General features: G+C 39.1%; 1 protein-coding gene across 1 annotated transcript; it reads right to left on the bottom strand.

Annotated features, from left to right (window-relative positions):
- Positions 1–4179: 4179 nt before the first annotated feature.
- On the bottom strand, positions 4180–20854 carry LOC104542226 (FRAS1-related extracellular matrix protein 1-like; the record flags this gene model as incomplete). Its single annotated transcript, XM_010186462.1, has 10 exons — positions 4180–4379; positions 5761–5846; positions 12259–12374; positions 13069–13194; positions 13461–13643; positions 13888–13935; positions 14644–14882; positions 16066–16215; positions 19273–19345; positions 20725–20854. Coding segments are annotated over 10 exons (1351 nt in total), but the record flags the coding sequence as incomplete, so codon positions are not given.
- Between the last annotated feature and the right edge of the window lie 1097 nt (positions 20855–21951).

Here is a 21951-nt window from a genome sequence, read left to right as displayed (position 1 = left end):
TTATGAAACCAAAAGGCTTTTTACAAAGTATGATATGAAAGAACAGACAATAAATCTGTTTAGTTTTGTACCTTCAAGCTTAGATACTGTGCATCATGAATTCTCCCTTTAGTATTTACTTTCAAGTCTGCTATTGCATTCTCTCTTTCTTCACTCATTTATTCCTCCCTGTTCACATTTCTCTGTTTCTTTTCTCTGTGCTGTAGCAACAGAACTGGGAACAGTCTCAAGCTTCAAACTGCTGCCAAAAGGTAGGTGCTCACACTTGAAAATGTTTGCATGTCTGTCCAGCAGGATTAGGGTAAGTGTCCTTTCATGTGTATTGGCCCATGTTCTTGTAGGTACACATGACACAATGGATGATTCTCTATTATAATTCTCAGGCTGGTAGATCTTGGACCTGTGTCCACCTCCTGAAGCATCTTCTGGATGGTACTGGCACATATGTGCTGCCCAATTGAGAGTGTACCCAATTCCAAACCCATCCAGAGGAATGATGGGTATATGCTTGACTGCTTCAGGTTGTTAAGCTGTGGGACAGTGAACCAGAGGACAGAGAGTCTGGGCAAAGAGACATTTCAAGCTTCAGGAAAAGACATCTTTCTCAGATTGCCAAGAATAATTTGAGAGAGCAGTGGTGATTCACTGAAGAGTTTGACACCACCAAGAAAATGTATGTAACGTAATCCAAGTAAGAAGGTGCAGATAAGGTTTCTTTTGTTAAAGTAAAAAGATACTTAGACTTATCTGAAAATTTCATCTGTATGAATAAAATTATATTCTTTTGCTTACTGTGCTTATATCCAGTACTTCAGATACCAGATTCTTATTCATTAGGGTGACCACATTATGTCTACACTATAAAAATAAACAAACGAGTGTTCTCGTCTTCTAACGTTATACTGCTTGTGTACTGATGTAGAGGATACTAGGTATGCAGTGGAATTAGAGAAGCAGAGTTCTCCATATTACAAACAGCACAGCTTTTTAAAGGGTAATAAGAGAGGAAAACTGACATCTGCATCTCTTCCATGAAGATGACTGAGGTTGCTGAGGGACAATGACTTTTTTTTTCACATTCTTGTTTAAATCAAGGATCATATTAAAATTCAACTTTATGGACTGACAGTCTCTCTTATATATGTGCTAGCATTTTTTCTTTTAAAAATGTTTCGCTGATGATACAAATGTCCTTAAAGTATTAATTCAGTAACAGACTCATAAAGACGAAACAGAATGCAGAAACTGCATAAACAGTATGTATATTATGCATTTCTACAATGCTCAGAACTATTGTTTTTATCTCTAGTAAAAAAGCTTTTGTGAGATTATGAAACTGAAGAAATACATATTCACCAAAGCATGTTTCAGTTTTGTATTAACACACATTACAAAGTTAAACATCACAATATATTTAATGTTGTGAATACAAGAATTACAATAGCACCAGTCATGTGAGGTAAATAATGTAGAATCACAGTATTTACTGAATGATATATGTAATTCTCTCAAAGCTATTTTCCTAATTTTAGAATGAGTGAATAAAGTCTTGAAAGCATTCAGTAAGTTTCAGTGTGTACAAAAGAGATCTGGAAAATCTTCTGATATTTTTCAGATTAAAAACTTGATTAAAGATTGCAGATTAAAAACACAGATGTTTTAGAATATTTTGGTTTGGAAGAAGTGCTGTTCTGGCCACTTGCCTTTCCATTTTTTTCATAACCATTGTCTTTGAGTCAACTACTCTGTCAAATTTGTTTGAAATTAGTCAACAGATTTAAAAGATACTTGACAGGGAGAAAAGGTGGTTAAAAGCAGCAGGCACACAAAGAGCTCACATTGCCCATCCCTCTACAGAAATCTAGGCTAGCCACCAGGTTCTTTTCACTGGGCATCTTGGTTCTGTTGCACTTAAAAATAATATGAATAGTTCTGGTGAACAAAATCCTTCAGTTACCCAGAGGGTATGGCATCCACAGGTTAACACCAGAATTTACATGCTTCTTGTTCTTCTTTTCAGCCTCTTGAAATCCCCCTGCTGATGCTGATCCTCTGAATACTGATAATCCCCTGAGTTTACTCAGAGTCAGAGTTACTTCAAAAAGTATTGAAGACTGAAAAAACTCCCAGTAAATTCTCAGGATTTTAGGCCCTTTCTTTACTAAACCTCTTAGAGACAACAACTTCCTACAGCAACAGAAAAACTAATTTTATTTGTGCTTTCTGTTATTTGACTATGTTGTATTCTCTAAACATCAGTATTCTAATAAAAGCTGCAAAAACCTGTGAAAAAATACTTCATATTTAAGGACAGAAAAATTAAAATTTATGAATAAATGTTTGAATAACTTGTTGTGTTGAAAAACAATTCAGCAGCTTTTCAGGGCGGAAATATCCTGGCACCGCAATAAGAATTTTAGTTTTATTAGTGTGTTGTATTAGATCTAATGAAACTAGTAAACACACACAGTTTGCACAGCTAACAGTCTGTTGTGTATTTAAATTTTCATACTCTTCAGTGACTTTAAAGTAGTTCAAATGAAACATAGAGAAGGGAAATTCTCCCCTCTTCTCACAAAAGCAGACCTCTGAAATCACTGTTGTCTCAGACTAGGCATGAATCATTTATTAGTTACTGATCAAGAAACAAGAACTTTGGTAAAAATTCCCTCTCTGTTTATGTCATTCATGGATTAAATAATGACAAGTATTTTAATAATCTTTACAGGCTTTATCAAGGTAGCACCAATAAATTCAAGAGCTTTTATAAAAAGAAGGCCCTAAAGAAATAAAAGTTTATGTCTAATCAAGTTCTCTTAGTCAATTTTCCCTGGAATTCCAGAACACAACAGCAAGAGATCCCAAGAATGCTTTTTTAGATCCCTTTTTTTTTTTTCAGTGAAAACTATCAGAAATAAAAGGCGGTTCAGATGGGTACTCTGGGATACTTGGTTTGGGGAATTCTTCAAACAATTAGCCTATCTATGTTGATCTATACAACTCCTTAAGCAAAAGTGTTAGTGTCTTGCAAAAGTGTCTAGAAGTTTGACATAAAGATTACCATGACAAAAAAAAAAATAAATCCTAGAAATAATTTTGTGTCTATTGATAACAACAATGTTTGAGGAGGTTCTGCCCACAGTATTTTCCCTCAAATTTTGCAATGCATTCATGCTTATCTGCAGCAGTCCTTTCAGAAAGGTTTGCTCCTATGTACAAAGGCTGTCCAGTTACTCACATACATATTAATTTAACATGTCACAGGCAAGGAGGAGGGATAAATAATCCCTGAAATCCTTGAAAATTGTCCCTCGGCCCAGAAAGGAGAAGTGATTCTGCTGCATCTGTCACTTGCAGGACTGAGCAATTGCTGTCAGGAGCTCCAGGAGGAGGTTTTGCACCTCTGGTGCAAAGAGTGTGCAGATGCAATTGACACAGAGGCTGGGTTAGCAATGTGAATCAATATGCAGCTCTGTGTGATTAGTCCCATTAGGTTCTGAAACTGGACTTGGGAGGTAGAAAAAGAAATACAAGGCTTTGCTTCTGTTGATACTCTTGTCACTAAATCCTGCCATTGGTATTTTCATAAGACATTTTGCAAGGGTATTGACCAAAGAAACCTCGGTATCCTGACATAATAACCCTCCCTCATCACCCAAGAGGATCTGTTTTCAGCCAGCAAAATCTGCCCTCATTTTCACCCCAAGCAGTCTTCCTTTTTTTTTCTTTTTTTTTTCCTTTTTTTTTTGTGACTGCAAGGTAAAACTGCAGGTTTCATTGCAAAATAATTCAAGCAACAGTCAATTCAAATGCCCTCCTTAAAAGCAAAACAAAACAACTTACATGCTACTCTCTTTTCTGTGGAAAAAAAAAAAAGTATTTTTACAGAGAAATGTGATTAAAGCCTTCAGGCTTACCTCTTTGGTGTAAAAATACATATGAGTAACTGACAGATCAAAGTCTTCGGGGAGAGTTCAATACCTTAACCTGGACTTAATCTTTGCGACTGACCTCTATTCCTTAGTTAGAGTCCAATGCATCTGGACCTCTGGCAGCATATAAAATAATCCTTGCTGGTAATTAGGACAGTTTTCTAACTGCACACCCTCACATGTCTGCAGATAAATAAAACTGAAACAACGTAAATGTCCACATGCTTTCACAGGGATCCTCCATTCTTTACAGCTTTCTTGAACACACATAGCTGTTACGTTTGACCTTGCTGCAGTCAGTTGCTTGCCATTTTCCTCGCTTCTGCACCAACACACAGCTTCTTCCTCTCTTTGGAAAGTGGTAGGAGCCTCTTCTCCAGTTTGTGTAGGTTACAGGTTCTCCTCCATTCCACTCCCAGTGTCCGGGATTGACTTGGTCGTTCAAGCCTATGTGAAATCGGTAAGACCAAATCAGTGATGTTTATTTTCTCTGAGGCCTGATGCCAACAGAAGCATGTTGTTCTATCCCCTTGTTAAAAAATGCATACAAAATTGTGGTGAGGGGAAAAAACCCATCTGAAACAATACAAGTAAAATACAACTTAATATTTCATAAGGCCATCTGAATCGAAATTAGTGCCATCTGAATAAGGGAAAATATACTTTTCTGCATTATTGCCTATCTAAAATGTTTTATGTCTTTACAGCTGTTGTATGTCTATCACCTTCCACGTTTCTCTTTCGGTACTTAGTGTGCCAAGCAGAATGTTTTCATCAACTCTGGGAAGCCTCAGATGCCTTCAGATTAATTCTGAAAATAAAATCCTGCAGATCTTTGTAAATCTTGTTTACACTTTTGAAATTAACAGTTGTAAAATTAGATTGTGTTAATTAATACAACCTAAACCATATTTTTTCACTTGGCCTCTGAGTTACTAAGACCAATGTGGGTGGCATATTTTCAGACATGATCTGTCTTCTTAGCTAGAAGAGATGAATATCAGAAAATTGATACAACGGTCTTGTAGTATTATTCTCATCAGACGAGCTTATTTTTCTCAACAGAATTATGACACCATTAAACATGATCCCAAACTAACTGTAATTTTTAAAGTTAAGTTAGTATAGCTAGTAAATCCATCTCAGAAAATTACAAAGAGCTGAAAATTGCAGAATTGAAAAAAAAATCACCTAAAATGTGGACAATATAACAGAAACAAGAAGTGTTAGAAGAAAGCAATAACATTAGGCCATGAGCTAAGGCAGTTGCCCACAGAAAGGGATTATGAGGTGGAGAGACGGCTCTTCTGAGTTCTTCCCATTTCTCATGAAATGAAAGGTGCATAATCAGAAATAGATAGCTAAATCTAAAGTGATGTGATGAAATCTTCTTTAGCTGGTCATCTAATTAATTCTGATACAAGATGACAGCACGAAATTAGAGGTAACAAATAATTATTCAACGTAAAGTAAAAAAGAAAGAGAGATAAATAAAGTAAAAGCCAAAAGAAAGGTGAGATAAAGAAAAGAATAGGAGCTCCACCAGAACTTATTTTACTAGCTAGTCTTAAAATGGGAAAGGCTTCAAGGCAAAAACAACCCAACAACAGACAACATGATAAACTCTTCTTTTTGATAAAAACTTATAAAATTAGCCAGGTAAATTATGGCTTTCAGTTTATGTTTTGCTCTGAAATAATAAAAACAGCAGAAAGTTGAGGACAATGCAACATTTGAAAACCAAGCAGGAACTGCTGTGGCAGTTTCTGCTTTCCAAGGTGCCCAGGAACTGTAATCCTCAGAGGGGACAGGCGGCTGATGTACTTGCCTATCCAAAAGGGCTTCCTCCCACTGAAGTCCCACAGCCACTGCATATGTTGTTCATTAGCCACGCTTGCTAGACTCCCCAGGTATCTAGGCTCAAGGAGAGAGGACAGAGTAATTAGCATTCCACAGAGTGACAGACATCTCCAATTGACTTATCAACAAGGGGCACTGTAAAGCTTAAAAATAATGTTTCACAGGAAAACCACTATTTAATAGCATGAAAGAATGCTTATAGGAAAAAAAATTCTTAAAATTCTGGATTACTTGGAGAGGAACCAAAATCCTAGCCTGATTTTTCTAACAGAAAAATTAAATCAGCTGGGCAACTGATTTACAATGTATACAGGAAATGTGTACCTTATACTCACAAACTGTGTTTTAAACCATTGACACAATCATTGATACGTTATTTTATTTAAAATAATACTCTGCCCACGCTAAAATCCAAGCCACTGAAAGATACAGCTTCACCCGTTTTAAAATCTTGGCCATGTTACTAAACAAGACTAACTGTGGAATTTAGGGGTTGGGCTTAGAGTGGTGGTGTGATTCTGGGAGGTGATGTTGGGTTGTATGCAATGACTGTTCATTTAGTTCAGATCAGAGAGCAGTTGTGGTGTGTATTAACCAGTCTATTTCAGAATGAATCCAATCTATAAGCTCTGCTCTGTGTTTGTAATTAAGGTATGCCAATCCCAAAGGAGGACTTGCAAACCCTAGCCACGGAGTGGCCTTGCCACTGCAAAGTCTTCCAGCTAGTCCCAAGCATGCAAGCACCAATAGTCTGCTCTTAAGCCATTCAGAGATCAGGCTGAAGCCTGAAGCATTAAGACACAAATGGCATCCTTCACATTTGCCAGGAATCATCAGCCATCAGTGGCTCCATTTTCTTATTTGTCCATCTTTTTGCCTGCCTTGATATCATGTCACCTTTTTACCTGTCACACCTGCTCTTGCCTTCCCTCCGATGCTAAGCCTCCATCATTTCCATTATCCCATATTTCTGACTGCCACTCACTCTAACACTGATGCCAAGCCCTTCAGCCTCCCAGAAAATCCTGGAGAACGCTTGATAGGGCCCAAACAAAGAACACTAATGATCAAAACACATTTTAAGAGAGCCAAAATCTTTTCTAGCATCAGAATAAGTCAAAGGCATTGTGATGATTTTGCTAATTTCATGACTGTTTTCAGATAACAGAGACAGATCAGTATTGCTCCAAAGGAGGTTAATACTCTCTTCTTTAAGACCTGGGACAAGAACCTCAAGAGTGGCATGACAGACTTGAATCCACTATGGAAACCATGAACAGATCTTAGGGTGTAAGCCCACCACCAAGCCTGCTTCCCAGTTAAAGAACCGTGCCTGGAGCTCCGTTCCTGTTTGCTGCCTTGTGTCTCTTCTAACAGGACTGATCCTGTTGATATCATATCATAAGGGATACACAAGACAGGGAAACAGGCAAATTTTACATCAGGAGGGGTTCAAAGTATTAGCCCAGAATACTTTGGACTGTCCTTACTGCAAAAAGTGTGGACCATTCCTTGATTTGGGCATACAAGGGGATGACATTGAACAAATTAATTGTAATGCTGATGGGATGCTTCTGCTGCAAAGGCCTCCTTCATTATCCCTGCAGCCAACCAAAGCAGCAGGGTATTTGCCCTCTGCTCTGCCTTGCAGGGTGAGTCTGCCAAGGGCTTCTAGACAGCTGAGTGTTAGCCCTCACCATCTGTGTAACTATGGCTGCCCTAGACCAAGCACCGCACAGTAATGTAGGACCCATCAAGGGCTCCCTAAGTTCAGGGTCACCAGAGAATAAAGTGTAAAGGATTTTGATCACCTCTGTGTGTACTCTCCTGAGGAGAAAGTGTCGCAGGATGACCTCAGAAACACTGACCATAACTTTACAAGTGGCAGACTGTCCCAGCTCAAAGTGGTTAGCAGCTGTCTGGTAGGGGTCAGGATTGTGCACCCGCTTATGATACAGGCTCCCAAAACTTCACCCAGTGAAGCTCCCAGCAGAGGCTTTGACTGTGCTTCTTTCTCATCATGGTAAAGTCTCTTGCATGGCGTTGATGCCTCTGTGTCCCAAGGGTGGCATGCTTCCGCACCTCTGGGCCCATCTACCAGGCACCAAATCTCCCATTAACCAGGAACAAAGGTGTTACACTGACAAAAACTCTAGGAAATTTTTGTATTCCACCTTCCTCCTCAAAAGGTCCAGAGAAGCAGGCTTAGTTAATTCAGGGTGTCCTCCCAGGGTAACTGATTCAGCGACAGGATGCCATTCCTCCTCACAGTGACTGTGATTGGCCACTGACCAAATGTTGGGGGTCTAAGAAGAGGTTTGGGCAGCACTCTCTGTGGTATCAGTACTAACTCAGCAAGAACAGAAATAAGGCATTTTATCTGGCTTCTACTTAGGCACAATCAAAGCCCTGGAACTAAGTCATTAACTTTAGGTAAGCATGGCTTACTCCTGTCATTTAGATTGGTTTAGAAAATGTGAAAACAAAAACCATCAATGTGTAACTGCTATATCATTTATGACATGCAGGGATGGTCTGAGCAATAAGCTTCAGACTTCTCCTTCAATCAAAGTACCAGGGAGAGACTGAAGCACTATGAAAGGAAAGCACTGTAATAATTATGTTATCTAATCTTCTCTCCATAGGAGTGCTTTCCAAATACAGCCTGAGAAATATGCATGACTGAAGAGAGAACAACCATTCTAATTGTTACACCTAGTCAGGGGGTTTGATGTAGTCAGGGGGATTGATGTATTGTAGCGAAATTAGAACAGTCCTGAAGGGTCATACCACTTAAAATAGTGTCACTAACTCTACCTCTAGGCAGAGCGCCAGACGCAGGAAATGACAAGATAATGTTACTTATGGAGTTATGTAAATCTAACACTTCCTGATCTAAATTACTTTACAGAAGGAGTCATAATGCTTTATTGAAACAAACAAACAAACAAAAATAAGTCCGTTTGAAATTATTCCTGTGTGCTTTAAAATTTTTGCTATCAAGTCAAGAGCATTTGTCATCTTTGAGCAGTTGCCCAAATTAATGTAATATTTTGGGTAGCCTTTGACCTTGAAGTATTATATGCAAAACACTTACTACAAAGACTTCGCTGATTTTACATTAATTTATCCAGTACATTTAAAGGAATTTTTTACAGTTCTGATAAATATAACTTCAGGAAGAGTACACTTGACTAGCTATGAAGGTCTCCAAAGAACAAAAGGACATTTAATTTGAACTGCTGTAGTAAATCCATGTCCTATACTGGCAGTGAATGAGAGAAGTCACTGAGAGGCTCTGCTTATCTCAGGCTTTTTGTCTGATCACCTAGGGAGTAATCCTGATGCCTTGAAATAGGTGTCTAGTGTTGCTTGCAACACCTTGCAGTATTTAAAACATCCAGGTGATGCTGGCGGACATCATGCAGAGCTTACAGGAGCCCTACATTTCCAGATCGGCAGGTAAAAGTCTGACAAGATACCCTGGGTCTTTAAAGTGACTCTAGGTACCTGAACCCCTATGCTGGAGTCACTAGCCAGAATTTGAAGCCAGTCACTTACAGAACTAGCACAGCATTAGGAAAGGAGGGCGGCAGGGTCCATCCTGCTTTGCACTAGGCAACACTGAGCCACCATGAAGGATCTAAGCTATTATTTTAAATGTGTATCTGCTTGTGATTCCCTAGGACTGAGCCCACATGATGGCAATATACAAACACCAAACAAAATAATACACCGTGCCTTACAAAGCTGGTAGTAAAGGATCTGAAATCTGGTCATATTTAGGCTCTAATTAAATGTCCAACTTCAGGAAGATGAAGGTATAATCTGACTAATAGAGCAAAAGATGCAACTGTGGGTTCTGTCTATCCAGTGGAGAGTCCTTTCAGTGGCAGCATTGAAACCATCTCACATGTGAGCAAGCCTGGCTGTGCTGACCCTTGGGGAGGACACGTTCCTATGGGATAAACAAGAATTGTAACATAAATCACCAAAATTGCTGCTGTGGGATCAGTCAGCCATAATATCCCCCAGATGCTTCTTTTCATGTTGCCCAGGGCCTCTTCATGCATAGGAAACAAAGGTAGAGAAATGCATACTTAAACCACCTTTCTCTCCAGTGTACTGGAGAAAGGTTAGAAATGGTGCAAGATTTTCACAGCGCTTAGCTGGGATTTTTTTCCCACTTTAACACTCTAAGTGTTTCCACTTTAACACCCAAGTTATCACCATGAAATACATCAACTTGCATCAAGACAAGCACATTTTTGTGCTTCTGTTCCTGCACACAGAAACTGAAGAAAAGGTTGATGTATCACCTGCAACAAATGGATGGAATGTATGTCAAGGCTCATTAGAAGGCTTTGCAGAAGCACATGTACATATGGTTATCTCCATACAGCAATTGCTTCTGCTTCTATTTGATGAAATAGCTTGGTCTCAATTCTGTCATCTCAGAATAGCAGTGATTTCCAAGAGGTTAGGTGGTTGGTTAGTTGGAGACTATTACTGAAAGAGTTTTAACAATGCTTGTGTCTTTTTCCTGTTCTATATAATAGAAAAAGTCTAGCAAGAAAAATTAATAGAAGTTTAAAGTAATACCTTTTCTTGTAATAAAAAATATCCTTATTTTTCTGGGAAATGGGCTGATTTAATGAAAGTCAATTCTAGTATCTTAATTTAATGTCTAATGTTTGTTTGGTCTATAAAAAAACCTGAGGATTTACCTCCATGCTGATTTTATTTGCTAGCTGGAAGTATCAGCTATTTAAATGTCAACAGAAGAAGTATTAATAACAGAAATACCATGATTGGTGGTGGTGGTGATCGCCAGCAGGGAGCTGGGCAAAAGTACAAAATAAAATTTAATAAGTTATATTCTTGAACCACTTTTAAGCATGACCTGGGGTTGTACTTTTGTAAATCAATTCCAGATGGAGGGCAGGAGTACTCCATTTACCAGGATAAAGCTTCCTTAGCCTGTGGTAACCTAACAGTAACTGAATCATCACTGCCTTAGGATTCATTCACTTGTGGATTCAGTGATATGCCTTAACTTTTTGTACAGTTGTTTAACACTGTCATTAATTTACTGCTATTCAGTTTAACTTCTACATTGAACACTATAGCCTTCAGCAAGAAAGTACCACCTACAAATCACAGGAGTCACCAGCAGCACACTATTTTTTGAAATGGGGAACACCTCCCAACAGAGAAACATAAGTTCCCAAAGGATCAGCTGAATGTTGAAGCCTTCAGGAAAAAAAAGAATATTGGAATATTCACAATTTACAGCTTTGCTTGGATAAGTAACAAAATAAAAGCAGGTGACAGAAAACCATTTCAGGAGCTGAAATTTTAAGTAAAACAGTTAACAATGTGAAATCTGTGGTGAGCTCACAAGAGCAGGTAACATTTACATTTTATTAAAGAGTAACTTTCATCAGCTGGGAGGTATTAGAACTAAGACTTTCATTCTGTGTGTTACTAAGACAACATAATCTGGCATAACTGGGTGTAATGAATCAAAATTTGTTAAGCTTGCTTGTCCGTGTTTCATGTTGCCTACATATCCTTCAACCACTTATAGAATATATTCTGTTTTTTTCATCTCCAACTCTTCCCTGTTTCAATTTTCATTTCATGGAGTCATGAAGAGATCTGTTAAAGCCCTTTTATTGTTTAGCTTGGTCTTCAACCTGGTGCTCACAATTCAACACAAGATACAGAATATGCATGATCCCAGGGCAATCTCTCTGTTAACATGACTAGTGTTTCTTCCAGTCTTAAGCTATCATTCCTAAAACCAAAATCACAAAGCGACCCTCCAGAGAGCAAGACTGGTGGATTTTCTATTTGTCTCCTACTTTAAGACTACTATTACTATTACTATTACTATTACTATTACTATTACTATTACTATTACTATTACTATTACTATTACTAATTGTTATTAGTATTATTATATTTAGCTTTTCTTTCTCCTTAAAAGTCAGAAATTTACTCTTAAATTGAACATTACATTTTTCAAGTAGCTACAGAACCTGAAGAGCTGCATCTTCAGAGGAATATGGCAAGGCACACAGGAGCTGGCAACATTGTACTGTTGCTGTAACAAGTGAAGGTAGAGCCAAGGAAGTGGTGGGTCAGAGAGGATTAAAGACTGAGTTTTTGCTCTGTCTCCTCCTAAACTAACTCCCCCATTAGAAAAGCATCCTCACTGCAGATGGACAGCTTCAGGAATTCATATTGTGAATAAGGTAGCATCACCAACTGAAACACTATGAGAATAATAATATTTCTGTCTTCCACTGGGTGTGAATCCCAGGGCTTGTTCTATTTTCTGGGGAGCTGTGCAACACAACTAAAGGAGGGCTTATCTGAATGAACTGGGCCTCGAGGGCAGCATTCAGCTCCAGGCAACAGCAGTGCACAGCAAACACAGTCACTTGGAGAAGTCTCTTACTGTTCCCTGCAAGCCCGAGCAGCGGTGTTCCAAGAGACCCTGTGATTCAACACCAGGAAGTAGCAGCTGCCCTCGTGATGAGTCCATCTGGAGAGACATTTCTTTGTGCTTGTCTCCTAAAATAAAAACAGAAAAGGCAAAACGGACTTCTGCTTACAGCGATCCAGGCCTGTGCACTAACAGTCTGACTGAAGGCTGGAGGTGCTGCGTCTGGCCTCCCCAGAATTAAATTGAACATGAATTTCAGTGTGTTTCAATAAAGCTACAACATTTCTTGAAAGATGTGAAGACATAAATGCCTGCAATTTAGAATAAGTAGCTTTAAAGGTGACAGGAGGTTTAACTTCTAAAGCTTCTCTTAAAAGACCACATTAGTGTGAGACCACATTAGTTTGGACACCATTTTCTGTCTCCTGCAGCCTATGTAGAGAATGCAGTGCAACAAAATTCAGCACAACATCTTGGGTGGCAGAGGGGATGTATGATTACAGAATACCCAAGTGAGCTAATTTTACTGACTTCTGCTCATCCTCTCACAGACCTCATTCATGTCTCATGCCCACATCCCCACAAGCACCAAGACGCTAGTGCTCATGTGGTTTTTTCAGGAGCACCTGTGGGTGACAGAGGAAGAGCAGCACCAGCAATCAAGACCTTACCATGCCTCTGGGATACTATAGGAAACCTGTTTCTGGACAACTCTTTTATTCCCTGTACAAGTTAATAGTTGTTACAGGAAGGTCCTTTATTTGAGAGTTTCACTCATCATGGACTCTGTGCCCTGATTTAGGTGCATGGCAACATTTTTACTTTGCTTTGGAAATTCCAGAATTTCCATATTATCCCATCACACTGAAATAACTTTTGAGTGCTTTCTTCATAATGCAAGAGCCCCTTTAAATCTGGTGTACAGGCTTTTGGAAAAGCATACAAGTCCTAGAAAGAGAAATGTCATTTGAACTTTGAAGGAAAGTAATTATACAAAACAAGCAAGCTACATCAAACAGATTAAATAGGTCTTATATTAAAACTTTATTATGTAAAAACTCTTCAAAGGCTGAGTTGTTAATTATCTATTGACTAAACTCAGCCTTGGAGTGGGAAGAGTTAGGCTGCAGATCTCAGAGGTGCTAAATCATGTTGGAAAACAACATGACTGAAAACAGATTATGAAAATGCCTATGAAACAAAAGGTTTAATACCTGATGTCTTGAGCTTTGTTCAGATGCCAGTTCTGCCTTATCAGCTTGTGGGATTTCTCTCTTCCTAGAGGAGACGACATTTCTCTCTGGTTGTGCTTGATCAGTTACTGACACTTGAGCCTTGTTGTTTGCTTTAGCTGATGAGGTGTCATCCTCTATTTTGAGTGATACCATCCCGTGATACTTTGTTTTACAGCATCACACACACAGAAGGAGAATAGGAGGCAAGAGAGAGGGTTAGCACATACAAGCAACTCTTAAATACAAATTGTTGCAAATCAAGGGAAAGTGATACCAAAGAAAAAGCAAGCTACATAGAAAAATAAAGTATTGATCATAATGAATTATTAAGAGTGATAAAGCCTGGAAAGAACATAATCAGAAATAAATCGTAAAAATGTCTGAGCAATATTCATAATACTCTTACTTTTAAAACCACACCAGTCCCGTTTCTAAATACAGATGAAGGACGAAACTGAAAAGGTAAAATAGCAGAATGAGATGGGCATATTCATGCATTATAGAAACAAAAGCTTTGTGGAAGATTTACTACAAGATCTAGGTTACAAATCATACAGAACTTATCTTGGTTTTAGTTCTTTCTCATTTAGAATGGAAACTCATCACTTCTGAAAACAGTAATTAAAAATCACACATTACAAGCATGTTTATAAACAGATTCTGCTAACTTTTAAGACCATAATAGTAGGCTATTACTAAACCGTCTAGCTAAACCAACATAACTTAAGCAAGAAAATCAATGGGCAACTTTTAAGTAACTGTTTCCTGTTCAAGCTAACAGAATTTTTAGCTTTACAGCTTCAGGAATGATGCACAGCTTCTATACATTTGCCTGGCTCCAGTGACTTTTTTCTTCTAGCTGACTCTTAATTTAGGCAAGATTAGAAGCTGCATAATTGCTGAACTTGCTTGATGCATGTTTCCTCCCCCAGCTTTGTTTTTCTGCCTCTCTTGCATACATGGATCTTCAAAATTGGTTGTTTGTTTTTTTTTCTTGCAGTATTTTTAAATAGCTCTCAGGTCTGACTCAGAGCGAACTCAGGTAGTTTATGGTTATTTTATGGTCAGATAAGATCACTACAAAAAATAATAAATAAATGAAGATATCAAATCCCAATAAATTCACAAATCAGTGCAACACTGTACTGCTGAAGTGTCTTACTACTCTGCCATTTCCAATCACTCTCAGCCTGGTCCTTGACGGATTTGCCAAGTCGTGTTTCTGCCATGAGTCCCCTCCATGCTCTCTCATCCCTTTAGAGGGAGGCAGTGGGATCCCTTCCAAGGGAGCATTGCCAGGCCTGGAGGGTGATGAGGAGCCCGAGGAAACTGGAAACTGCATGCCTCTTCCCCAGAAGTTGTGCTTGCTTTGGCCAAGGGAACGGGAATAGCTGCACTGACCTGAAAGCATTGAAAATGACAGATGGTCAGTTCTAACTGCATGAACAGATGACTGGTCACATTGACATGGGCACATAAACAGCCTGTCATTAGAAGTTGGACGATTCTTTCACTTGATGTGGTTGATTTGCTCTTTGTTCAGTCATCTTCATTTGTGGGGTTTGCTTAATTATAGCTGTCTATGACTGCAACTATTACCTGTATATGTATGTTTTTATATGTAATGCATATGCCTACCCACAGATCAGAATTTCATCCAAGCATCTGCAGAAAATACCTGTTTTAATGGATAGACTGGGGGTTGGGATGCTGGTTTTTGGTCATGGATAGACAGGTATCTTTAACAAATGTTGGTGATACTTCCATCATGCCCAGACAACTTTCTCTTCAGAAATCCAGGACACTTATTGATCCTACAAACTAGTTGTGTCAATTAACTCCTGATTTACATTATGAATGCTAAAAAACCCCATATCTGAATTTTTAAAAGGAATTTTTGTAAAATGAAACCTAATTCATTTCAACACAGGTATTTAAAATACAGTTTCACTAAGCACCAGAAGAAAAGACACTCTTCAGCTTTCATAGGACTCAGCTACTTTACTAGTTATTTCTTGTTCTACAGTTGCTTTTTTGCTGTGATTTTAGGCACACCACATTTGATCACTGAAAAACACAATAATAATGTAGACATAAAAGCCTAAACTCTGTAATGATGGCTGCTGTGTGCTGCAATGTTGTGGACTGTGTTTGTTAAGCATTAGAAAATGTATTTCTAAGAGCTGGGTTTAGTTGTTAGGTTTAATTTTTGAGGGGAAAATAAATACTTTTTTCAGAGTTGTATAACAACTGTTAAATAATAATTGGGGAAAAATATTCTAATGAACTTAAAAACATTTTTTTCCCACTTCAAAAAATGAGAACTGAACTCATGATGTTATGAAAAGTGGTTTCGTTTCTGCACCCATCTCAATTTATACTTGTTGATTTCTCCATGCTGTTTCCTAAGAGGATGCATATGATTGTATGAGAGAATAAAGGGTTTGCAACTGTGAAGCCTGTTTTCTCTATAAAGAAATTAATTATCTGAAGGTGAGTGTTAGAAACAACTTGTGTTGAAAATAAGTAGCTACTCAGCCAAGATTGTCCCACCTTCATAATGCTGAGGATCAAAAGAGAATACCTCCTTTTGAGTCTAAAATTTTCACTACAGCTTTTGTCCGGGTGCCAAGAACAGCATTCACAGGGGAGTTCAGAACTACTTCAAAGACTTCATCATCTTCCTCTAATCCATCACAGGTAATTGCTATATTCCATGTCTTGGTTGACATTCCTAGCAGAAATAAACATTTTAATTACTCTTTAAGTGCTGTTTCAATCAATCAATCAGGATGTCAAAGAAATATATTAATTAACATGTCTGCAGCTAGTATGGAGTAGCTGATGTATGCTATTGTGCTGCTACCAACTGACTGGACTCCTGCTGTTCTCCCAAATAACATTAAGTTCAAGTTTGTTCCTTGGTGATGATGGTTCAGATGATGAATGGTTTCTGTATCACAGTCAGTGCTAACATCTAAAATGATTATCAAAGATACATATGCAACACTGTAAAAAACATCTCTACATCCTTATGACACTTAGCAAAAACTCTGTTTCCTTGTTTTTTTCCATATGAATCCTATAGCCAAGAGAAGCTGTCAGTACAAACAGTACAAACAGACCCATGAACTTAGATAGGGTCTTCTGCTCTTTTCCATTACAATCTATTGATTGCATTCTAATATGCCAATCAGTCCAGTCAATTAGCATAGTTGAGGTTTGTTTTTAAAACAAATCTGTCAGCCTTAATAAATAATTATTTAATACTACTAATTAATTTAAATCAAATATCTTGAATTTAGAACTAAGAAACTGATGCCTTGAATGTAATAGTTTGAAAGGTCCTTCCCTAAGGTTAAATCTAAGCAAAGGACTTCCAATGAGAGACTCCCAAATAAGACTTGTGTGAGGGAGCTCAGATGGCATAACTGAGAAGCTGGCCAGAACAGGGTAACAGTGTGCATTTCTCCTATTGACATTCACAGTTAATTTTCATGTGGCTTACCACCGTATTCAGAAAGACAACAACACTAACTCCAACTGTCCAGGCTTGGAAAATCTGCATGGACCGGCAGAAAAGGAAAATTCTAGAAAAGGGGCTTGCACTAAAAATCTCTTTACAACATCACTAGCCATTTCAGCCCAAAAGCTGGTAAGCTTTGCTGCATAGTACATTAGAGGAAAGAGAGCAGGAATCCTGGGTCAGCACAGCATGAAGAACTTAACATTGATCTCTCAGATCTTTCTTTCATCTTCTAATTTAAAACTGAAAAAAACCCAACCTAATGCTCGATAAAGTATCACTGAGAGTGGCTTATTGGTTTCAGAGGTTTCAGGGGTGTTCCAGAAACACTGGAAATGAGGGCAATTTTCCACCGTCCTGCCCAGTTTTTTTTCACTGCTGTCTGTTGGGTGTCCTCCCTTATCTACCTCTGAAAACTAACCAGCAATTTCTCATTCTACACCACGACATAAAATTTGCCTTACTCAAATTTGCCTTACTCAAAATGGGCTATATTGGCAGATTTCCAGAATAATCTGATTTGTGACTCTGAACTAATAACTACAAGTCTTAATCTCTATAGTATACAGTGCCTTTTTTTTTTTTACTTAAAAAGCACAAGTCCTAAGGTAAAAATCCCTAGGCTTTGGCTGAAACTGACTTATTATATTCCCCATATCTGTTTTTCAAATGGAAGTAAGCAGTTAGACTAATTTTTACCATCAGTTACATGCCATTTATTTCAGATTATATATATTTCTCTCATTTGTAGTCACTATGACTTTCTGCCATTGAAATCTTAACTGCTGGCAGTCTTGCAATAACCTCTGCTGGCATTGCAGGCAACACCTGGGAGGCCTGTGCAGACCCCATTTCCTAAACTCAAATAAATCCTGGATTATGTCAACAAGACGTGTTAAGAAAAAACCCTGACTTGTGTATGCAAAGGAAGTGGTTAAGATAGCAAATGGGTTTTCATTCCCAGATAGTCTCTTTATCACAGAATCACAGAATCACAGAACGTTAGGGATTGGAAGGGACCTCAAAAGATCATCTAGTCCAATCCCCCTGCCGGAGCAGGAACACCTAAATGAGGTTGCACAGGAAGGCGTCCAGGTGGGTTTTGAATGTCTCCAGAGAAGGAGACTCCACAACCTCTCTGGGCAGCCTGTTCCAGTGCTCTGTCACACTCACTGAGAAGAAGTTTCTTCTCAAATTTAAGTGGAACCTCCTGTGTTCCAGCTTGTGCCCATTACCTCTTGTCCTATCATTGTTTGTCACCGAGAAGAGCCTGGCTCCATCCTCGTGACACTCACCCTTTAAATATTTATAAACATGAATGAGGTCTCCCCTCAGTCTCCTCTTCTGCAAACTAAAGAGACCCAGCTCCCTCAGCCGCTCCTCATAAGGGAGATGCTCCACTCCCTTAATCATCTTTGTAGCCCTACGCTGGACTCTCTCCAGCAGTTCCCTGTCCTTCTTGAACTGAGGGGCCCAGAACTGGACACAATATTCCAGATGCGGTCTCACCAGGGCAGAGTAGAGGGGGAGGAGAACCTCTCCTCTCTTTATATGGGCAAAACCAAGCTTTTCAGGTAAAGTTGAATTTCTGAATGGTAAATTGTGAAACTCTCAGCTTGAGTGTTTTTTCCCTAGACCCTGGGAGATACCCATAGTATAGTAATTATGTTAATAAACTAAGCAGAACAGAGGAAGTTTTTTTCAGTATCGTCGCACTTTTATTTATTTTTACTATTTATTATCTCCCAGCAAAAATATAAAGCTCCTTTTGATAATACAGTTACTGTCTTTTCTTGTTATTTACACCCTCAGCCAAGGTCAGACTGCTGTTCCAATTACAGTGCAAGGAGAAATGAGGTCTGACATTTTTCAGGTTCTTGGTCTTGGATACCTTACATAACTTAAATTGTACTCAGTTTTGTCTAAATTTGACCAACATCCTGGTCAAATATTTAAAGCATCTCACAACTCAGCTCAGGGTGAGTCCTCCCCAGCCTAGCTATGAGGAGATTAGGAGACATCGCTTCAGCACTTTTGATATTTTAGCTGATGTAAAGGGACCATACACAATTTTACCATAAGTAATAAGGATACTAATTCACAAAGGAAGCCCACTGCACTTGCAGAAAATGAACCCAAGTGTCTTTACTCCCATTCAGGTCCTCTAGCTACAGATACGCAATAGGTTTTGCATTCCAAAATAAGAGTTTACACTTTCAAAATCTGTGAATTAACTTTAAAATTATTCACTGCACTGGTTCATACCTGGATCAAACTGAACAAGCTTAGAGGGAGTCACTGTAAAGTCCTTTCCCATCATAGCAGATATTTCGTTGACCTGAGAAGAAATCAAACAGTAAATGTCAGGCTGTGACATATTTCACAAAGGCACTGCATTCTGCTATGTGCTGAGGCTACTGTTTGCCTCTCCATGGAGTCTCAAAAAGATATGCCAACCCATACATGTGCTTAGGCTGAAAGAAAAAGATAAAGGCCTTAAGAAAAAAACTTGTGATTTGGAACTGTCATTCTGTCCTTGCTCATGGTTTTAATCACATAATCAAAAAAATTTGCTCATTTTGCCTTGTCCCCTCTCAAATTGCCACTTGACAGCATCAGATCAGACTGCTGTTCGCTATGCCTGGAGACCTAGCCATACCTGGCTCCTGGACAGGCACATCGTGGCATCCTGGATCAGCAGCAGAAGCCTGACCACATTTGCCCATTTAGACCTTTGTGAAGTTTGTGTGACAAGCTGTCTGTCAGCCCCAAAGACTTGGTGAGACAGGCATGAACCCCACACATGTAGGTATGGGGACTCCAGCTACTTCCTGAATTTTCATGAGACCGGCAGAGGACATGAGCTTCTACATTGCATACTTGATGCTGAAATCAATTTCACTCGTCTTTTTAGCCAAGTGATAGCCCAAGTAGGGTCACTGGAGTGCATGAAGGATAGGGTAGGATGGCCCCTGATGAAGTCCATAGCAAAATTCCCACTGACTTCAGTGGAAGAAAGATCAAAACTGTGTGTCCAATTAGGGCTATAATCCTGAGAATCTGTGAGGGAAATTTTTAGTATTTTTCTAGCAAGAGAAGCTAGTAAAATGCTGGAATTTCTGTTTTACAAGGAAAGATAAAATTTGTGATGGCAAGTTGCACAATACTTGCTTTACAAAATTATAACCTGCAGCTTTCAGTATAGTTTTTCTGACATAAGACAGAGGCTGTTACTGAATATATAGGAGGTCCCATGGGCTATTGCTTGGGCTGATGGAAGTGGGGAGGGGCTGCCATGACCATGGAGTTGAAGCTTGCATAGCACCTGGGCTCCTCCAGCCTGAGCAGGTAAATGAGATGTCTCGAGGCCTCAGTTACCCAAAGCCTGGATTTTAAAGTGGCAAATGCTGGAAACCCAGCTTCTGAGCACAGTGACAGAGGAAACTGCCTGCTGTGTCACAGAAGGTCGTCAAAACTGAAATACTGCTCCAAAACATTCTCATTTTGGTTAATCAGCATTTCTACTTACAAATCAGAAAGTTTTATCAGAAATTTTTCAACCATCTGCACTGGCAAGCACAATGTCCCAGTAAGTCTGGTTTGAATTGCATGGCCTCTTTGCAGATTACTGAGAAACCTTTTCAGTCTGAGGAAGAAATTAACAGGCTCCACTACTTATTATTAAGTTTCCAGTTAGGAGCTTGGCTTTAGCTTTACCTTCACAGTGACAAAGGCAGACTCTGCGGATTGTCCTGCCCTGGTAATTTTTAGAGACACCACTCCCACGCTTTCACACACTTCATACTCAGTCTGTTGCATTTCAATCCGAGACCACCGTAGCTCCAGCCTGTGGGACAGACAGGAAAGCCCGTGTGAAGCAAAGCCCCCACCCCTGCTGCCCCCACCCCTGCTGCTCCCCGGTGCAGCAAAGAGACATTTCTCTCCTGACTGCTGATTTACTCAATACACATACTGAGTCTTTGTTTCCAGATCAACACATTTTCGTGATTTGGCTGATTAGAAAGAGGGAGAGGAGGTTAATAAATCTTCCGGTCAAGCCCTGGTCTACCCCAAACCAAGCCTGAACCTTGTTTCAGAACCAGAGGGCTTCTGCAGCAACTTTGAGAAGAGCAGTTTGTCCGTAACACCAAAAACCCCAAGAGGAGCTGTCACTGTTTCTTCCTGGTTCCCTTTAACCCTATAGTTTTCTTTTACTCTCACTCCCTGGTATTTTCCCTGCAATATCCTCCTTTCCTCCTACCTTCCTTCATCTCTCCTCTAATGCTCCTTCTCCAGTGCACAGGGCCCATTCCAGGACTTCACCACCTCCGTGCTAGTGCTCTCCCCACTCCCCTTATTTTAATATTCTGTGGACTTCACTCTTCAGCCATAGAAGTGGCTAAGTTCATACACTGAATTTTAGAATTGTTTATTAACATGCTTCACAGGGTAGCCAATAAAGATCTCACCTTTTTAAAAGCTGTGATAAAAATTAGTGGGAGTCAGAGAGAAATGAAAGAGAGCAGAAAGAAGAAAAATGAGCTGTGCTACTTACAAAACAATTCAAACTTTCCTAAAACAAACTTCTAGACCTTTCAGGGTTTACTAGCTCTAAGACCAATGGGAGTTTTATCCTGTCAAAACTCATGTATATCATCTGATACTCATGGTGTGGGCAACACATTTAGAAGCTGATGTGCTTGCTTTCTGTTATAGAGGAGGCATGTGCCAGATGTATTCGAGCAGCATTCAGACAAAAGCTGGCATTCAATTTTAATAATATCAACATGCAAATCAAACTTGTATTTTGAACCAGTGATCAAGCAACCCCAAAACTCTCAGAAGCCTTTAAATACAGTATTAATTCTTTTTTTTCATTAAAAGACAAATTTGCCTTTGTTCTGAGGTCCAGTGCAGCTGAAAGATAAACCTTACTTCTCTGAA

This window comes from Mesitornis unicolor, unplaced genomic scaffold (genome assembly GCF_000695765.1).
Source record: "Mesitornis unicolor isolate BGI_N332 unplaced genomic scaffold, ASM69576v1 scaffold23246, whole genome shotgun sequence".
Classification (NCBI taxonomy): Eukaryota; Metazoa; Chordata; class Aves; order Mesitornithiformes; family Mesitornithidae; genus Mesitornis; species Mesitornis unicolor.
This window is presented reverse-complemented; position numbering and strand designations above follow the sequence as displayed.